This window comes from Elephantulus edwardii, unplaced genomic scaffold, assembly GCF_000299155.1.
Source record: "Elephantulus edwardii isolate Elephantulus edwardi_28Jun2011 unplaced genomic scaffold, EleEdw1.0 scaffold00441, whole genome shotgun sequence".
NCBI classification, from domain to species: Eukaryota; Metazoa; Chordata; class Mammalia; order Macroscelidea; family Macroscelididae; genus Elephantulus; species Elephantulus edwardii.
The window spans coordinates 440,823-447,391 of NW_006400191.1; the positions used below are offsets into that span (position 1 = coordinate 440,823).

Consider the following 6,569-nt stretch of genomic DNA (forward strand, 5'->3'; position numbering starts at 1 on the left):
GCAACAATGAATGAATGGAATCCCAAAATCTCTGTAGATGTTCATTGAAATGAAAAATAAACAACCTAAATTAAAAAAAAAAAGCTAAAGTCCTCACCATGGCCTACAAGGTCCTGTAGGATCCATCCCTTTCATCTCTGTGACTTCACCTCTCATCTCTCCTTTTTACTTGCGTAGAATGTTCTTCCCTTACTTTCCCACATGGCTCACTCACACTTTTTTCAGATCTTTGCTTCAAACTCACTTATCACTAAGGCCTTCCCTGGCCACTCTACCTAATAAAGTTGCAAACCTCTCACCTTTTATACACATACACACACGCACACTGTTTCCTTTCCCTGGTTTCCTTGTTTTTCCTGACACTAATTACAGTCCAAAATACCATAAATTTAAACTACTATTTTATGTTATTATGTCTTATTCCATAAAAAAAATTAAGCCCCATGAAGATAAGGTTTTTATTCACTGGTAGCATTCATAACACTGCTATGCACAGACCAAGTATTCAGTAAGTATTTGCTAAATAATGAATGAAACTTCAATAAGACCAGGGGAATAATTGCATTCTATCATTCATCCACAAGGTTCCAAATTTTGTGGCCTCCCTCCAATCTAAGGAGGACTCAACGTGAGTCAGTTCCTACCCAGGCATGGCCATATTATGAACCTCCTATTAAGTTCTTCCCAAATGCTGCAAAGGGCTGCTTACCTGAAGTGTCATCTGTGGCCATGGACGGAGAGGGGTGGGGGCCACCAAGGGACCTAATGACTCCTGAACGTCCAAATATTCTGCTGGTAATAAAAAAGGGCAGTATTAGAAAAAGACAAACATACAAGCAGGCCTTATTTCGTTTGGGGTTTAAAAAATATCTATATATGCTGTTCTAGCCAATTCAGAACCATTTTCCCCTCTAAAGTCTTCTGTGACACTCTGAAGCAGACTGTCACTTACTTTGTAGAAAGAGAAAAAAAGAAAGGAAGAAAGAAATGTAAATATGAGCTAAAACTTAAAAAATTAACTGCTTACCCACAGCAGGGACATTATTATCCATGCTCGTCATTCTCAGTTCTTCCTCATGAGGCCTGTGGGGCAGAGGGGAGAGTGCTTGGATCTGACATCCAAAAAGGTCAAGTCTTCTTCCACCCACTAGCACCATCTGAATCTTTGGCATGAGCCTCGTCTTTCTCTGAAAGCCACTGTTTTTTACTGTCTCTTTTTTATCCCCTAATTATAAAAGTTGTACATACACTGTAGAAAAAAAAACATAAAAAGAAAGCATAAAAAAGCGAGGGGAGCTTTTCACAAGATGTGTCTCTTCTTCTGAGATGTGGCTCTTCTCACGAGATAAGGTTCTTCTCAGAAAACGCAGCTCCTCTCGTAAGATGTAAGATATGCTTCATTGGGGACCTTACTATCACTCTGCTGCAAGATTCCAAGGCCTGTGTGGCATGGCCTGCCCAGCAGTGTCTTCCTGCCACCATTTCCTCAGTATCTGCTAAAGGCTGTGGCCAACCTAGGCACACCTGTCCAGCAAAAGAACCACTGCCTGCCAAGTTGAGGGGCTGTGGGTTCACTGCCCAGCTGCTGCCCACACTGACCAGTGCCAGGAGCAACAATATCACAGGTACTTTGGGAGGGAAACTAGCTAGACCATGAAGGACCCCTTAAGCTCAAGCAGAAGGAGTCAGGACAGCTTGAGATGGACTGAGATGCCATTCCTGGCAGGGAACAACAGGCTTGCTGGTTTCCCATTAAGGTACTTTGGGGAAAACATTGCTGTCTAGCTACACCACTTGGGGTTCCTTAAGCCTTGGACCAAGAAGGGAACACAAATATACAGGTCCTTCACAAAACATTGCCATACTCAAGGTCACTATATAGTAACAACAACTAAGAAAAGACTCCTATAATGTCAAGAAAGCAGCAGTGTGCCTCAATCATCATGAAGAAGCAAAGTAACCCATCTCCTAAAAGAGCACACCCAAAGATTACCCTAGACAGAGAGAACTAGAAGAGTTATTTGAACAGCTACAGAAGAAGATGTAAATTATGGAAGAAACAATGGAGGGCATTAAGAAAGCAACAATCCAGAAGAAATATATTAATGAGAAACAACTTGAACAGCTATGAAAGAAAATGTAAAAGAGGGAAGAAAGAACTTAAAGAGGTCCAAAAACTTAAAAAATCAGCACAAGACAGAGGGTACAGCCAACACAGACTAAAAATAACAGAAAATCATTAAAATGCAATCTGGAATATTAAGACAGAAATGGCAGAAGTATCCAACACTCTGGTAGGACAAAAATGCAGAACTGAAGAGATGGAAGAGAAAATCAGTGAGCTGGAAGACAAGAGCCTCACTAGAAATATACTAGGAGAAAAATAAGAGAAGAGATGTAAAGAAAATGAAAAAGTTATTAGAATCATATGAGATGACATCAAAAGGAACAACATATGTATGACTGGAATTCCAAAACATAAGAGTGACAAAGAAATCACTGAGAAAATTGTGGAAGAAGTACTAGAAGAAAACTTCCCAGGTATTTTGAAGAACGAGGAAGTCCACATTCAAGAAGCACAGTAAACACCAAATAGACTAGACGCAAAAAGAAAAACATCAAGAAATATCATAATCAAATTATCTTAATTAAAAGATAAGGATAGAATTCTAAAAGCAACATGAGAAAAGCAATGCTTTACCTACAAGGGAGAAACATTTAGATTACATTCTGATTTCTCAGGAGAAATCATAAGCTAGAAGACAATGGAATGGCATATGCAGAAAGGATCCTATATCCAGCAAAGCTCTTCATCAAATATGAAGGAGAAATTAGATCCTTTTCAGAAAAGAAGGAACTTAATGAATTTGTGAAAACAAGAAATTTTAAGTGAAGTCCTTCAAATGGAGTCATCAAAGGAAAGTAGATAGACCATAGTAACCAGAAATAACAGAAAAAGAAACACAGCAAAATGTCAATGGTAAAATCTGGTCTAACAATAATCACATTTAATGTGAATGGACTAAACGTGTCAATAAAAAGAGTACCAGAATAAATTAAAAAAATGAAGCCCATCAATATATTGCCTACAAGAGACACACCTGAAAAAAAAAGATGAGGAAGACAGATTCAAAATCAAAGGCTGGAAAAAAATATACCAAGCAAATGGCAACATCAAAAAAGCAGGAATGGCAACATTAATCTCAGATAAAATAGACTTCAGGATGAAAACCACCATGAAAGATAAGGAAGGTCATTACATACTGATTCAAGGCACAATAGATCAAGAAGACATAACCTTGGCCAACATTTGTGCACCAAATTATAGAGCTGCAAAATACATAAAACAATGATTAAGAGAACTGAAGAAATAAATAGACAGCACCACAATAGTGGTAGGAGACTTCATCATCTCACTATCACCAAAGGGTAGGTCCACCCACAATAAACTTAACAAAGACGCAGAAGATCTAAACTAGACAATCAGTCAACTCAACTTTGTGGGTGTATTCAGGGTACTGCATCCAACTAAAACAATTCACTTTCTTCTCAAGTGCACATGGTACATCCTCCAGAAGCAATCACATAATAAGGCACAAAACAAGTCTAAACAAATTCAAAAACACTGAAATAATACAAAGTATCTTCTCAGACCACAATCTCACAAAACTAGAAATTAACCACAGAAGAATAAAGCTTACAAAACCCCCATGTGGAAACAGAGTAACTCTGCTAGAACATTATTGGGTTATAAAGGAACTAAAGAATTAAATGAAAAGGTTCCTTGAAACCAACTAAAATGAAAATACAACATACCAAAGCATCTGAGACACAGCTAAGGCAACCCTCAGAGGGTAGTTCATAGCAATAGACACACACATAAAAAAGGAAGAAAGAAGAAAAATCAATGATCTAACTCAACACTTTCATCAAATAGAAAAAGAACAACAATCTATCCTTACAACCTCTAGAAGAAAAAAAAACTATAAGGACAAGAGCAGAAATCAATGAGATAGGAAACAGAAAAATAATTGAAACCATCAAAAAGACCAGAATCTGGTTTTTTTTAAAGGATCAATAAAATTGAAAAACCACTGGCAAACTTAACAAAAGGGAAAAAAAGAGAAGACAGACATAACTCAGTTAAGAACTGATAGAGGTGACATCACAACAGAAACAGATAAAATTAAATCCACAATATCAGAATACTATGAAAACCTATACATGGATAAATTTTTAAAATCTAGAGGAAATGGATAAATTTCTTGAAACTCATGTCCTACCCAAATTGACAAAGACATATACAGAACACTTGAAATGACTCATCACAAAATAAATAAATAGATTGATTAATTAATTAATTAATTATGCAAAGGCATTTGACTGTGTGGATCATAACAAACTGTGGCTGACTCTGAGAAGAATGGAAATCCCTGAACATTTAATTGTGCTAATGCGAAACCTATACTTGGACCAAGAGGCAGTAGTCAGAACAGAGCAGGGTAACACTGCATGGTTCAAAATTGGGAAGGGTGTACGCCAGGGATGCATCCTGTCTCCATACCTTTTCAACATGTATGCAGAGCAGATTATCCGAGAGGCTGGGCTCTATGAGGAGAATTGTGGCATCAGGATTGGTGGAAGATCTATTAACAATCTGCGTTATGCAGATGACACAACCCTGCTTGCTGAAACTGAGGAGGACCTCATGCACTTGCTGCGAAGGGTCAAGGACTGCAGCCTTCAGTATGGATGGAGGCTCAATGCCAAGAAGACAAAGATTCTCACCACTGGACCAATTGGCAGCATCAGGATGGATGGCGAAGAGATTAAGATTGTTCACAGCTTCCGTTTGCTCGGCTCCACAGTCAACACTTTTGGCACCAGCAGTCAGGAAATCAAAAAGCATATTGCGATGGGAAAGTCTGCTGTTAGGGACCTCTCTAAAGTACTCAGGAGCAACGGTGTCTCTCTGGAGACTAAGGTGCGCCTGATACAGGCCATGGTATTTGCAATCGCTTGTTATGCATCAGAGAGTTGGACAATGACTAGGGAGGACAGAAGGAGAGTGGATGCTTTTGAGCTGTGGTGCTGGAGAAGAGTACTGAATGTACCATGGACTGCCAGGAAAACAAACAGATTCATCTTGGAGAGGACTAAACCAAGCTACTCCTTGGAGGCAAGGATTCTGGGGCTTCGTCTGACATACTTTGGACATGTTGCCAGGAGGGACGGGTCCTTGGAGAGGGACATCATGCTTGGGAGGGTGGAGGGACAGCGCAGGAGGGGAAGACCCTCTATGAGATGAGATGGATTGATTCGGTGACTGGGGTAATCGGGATGGGTGTGTCAGAGGCAGTGCGGTTGGCGCAGGATAGAGCAGGGTTTAGGGCTGTTGTGCATAGGGTCGCTATGAGTTGAAAACGACTCGGCGGCACATAACAACAACAACAACAACAATTAATTAAACAGGTTATAAAAAGACTTCCCATAAGAAAAGTCCTGGGCCAGATGGCTTCACAACTGAATTCTACAAAACATTCTGAGAAGATCTATCACCAATTCTAATTAAGCTATTTTTAAAATTTAAAAAGAAAGGATTTTCCCAGAGTCATTCTATGAAGCAAGCATAACCCTAATACCAAAACCAGGCAAAGATATTACAAAAAAAAGAAAACTACAAACAGATATTTCTCATGACTATAGATTAAAAGATCCTTAACAAAATCCTAGCCAATAGACAAAAAATAGGCCAAAAGAACATAAAAAAATCATCATGACTAAGTGGGATTCATAATAGATATATAAGAATGGTTCAACACAGCAAGCAACAAATGCTGGCGAGGTTATAGAGAAACTGGAACCCTTATTCACTGCTGGTGGAAGTCTAAAACGGTGCAACCACTGTGGAAGGCGGTATGGCGCTTTCTCAAAAAGTTGTAAATAGAGACACCATTTGACCCAGCAATTCCACTACTGGGAATATACCCCAAGACCATAAATGCCACCCAAGCAGATATATGCACACCCATGTTTATCGCGGCTTTGTTCACAATAGCAAGGAGTTGGAAACAACCTAAGTGCCCATCAACAAATGAATGTATAGAGAAGCAGTAGTATATTCACACAATGGAATAGTATGCTACACTGAAAAACAAGGAACTCATGAAATATTGTTCAAAATGGGTGATCCTGGAAGACATTGAGTGAAATATCTCAGTCACAAAAAGACAAATACTGCATAGCACCACTGTTGTAAAACAGGACTGACATCAGGTTGGGGGGGGAGACTGAAAATGATGGGATAAATAATGTATACTGCATTGAAACAGATGAGGGAGAAAACTATTTAAAAGGGATATATGATTAAGTATTATTGTCATGACAGGAGTCCAGAATGAAGGCTGCATAGTGGAGTGGACCTGGGGGAGGGATTGTAAAACAATGGAAGAATTTTTCCTTTACTTTTCAAAGAGAAGAGTGTGGGGGGTGGCACAGGGAGAAAAGTACAACAATGAATGAATGGAAATCCAAAGTCTCTGTAAATTTTCATGAAAATTAATAATAAT

At 39.0% G+C, this 6,569-nt stretch overlaps 1 protein-coding gene across 1 annotated transcript in view; it reads right to left on the reverse strand.

The window, feature by feature from the left end:
* The window catches only part of PPP1R3F (protein phosphatase 1, regulatory subunit 3F), a 35,414-nt gene that overhangs the window by 11,867 nt on the left and 16,978 nt on the right, over positions 1–6,569 (reverse strand). Inside the window, exons 2-3 of the mRNA XM_006902706.1 lie at positions 1,028–1,083; positions 710–792 (exon numbers count right to left, since the gene is read on the reverse strand). Coding sequence (XP_006902768.1) covers positions 710–792; positions 1,028–1,083 — 139 coding nt within the window. The remainder of the gene's footprint in view (positions 1–709; positions 793–1,027; positions 1,084–6,569) is intronic.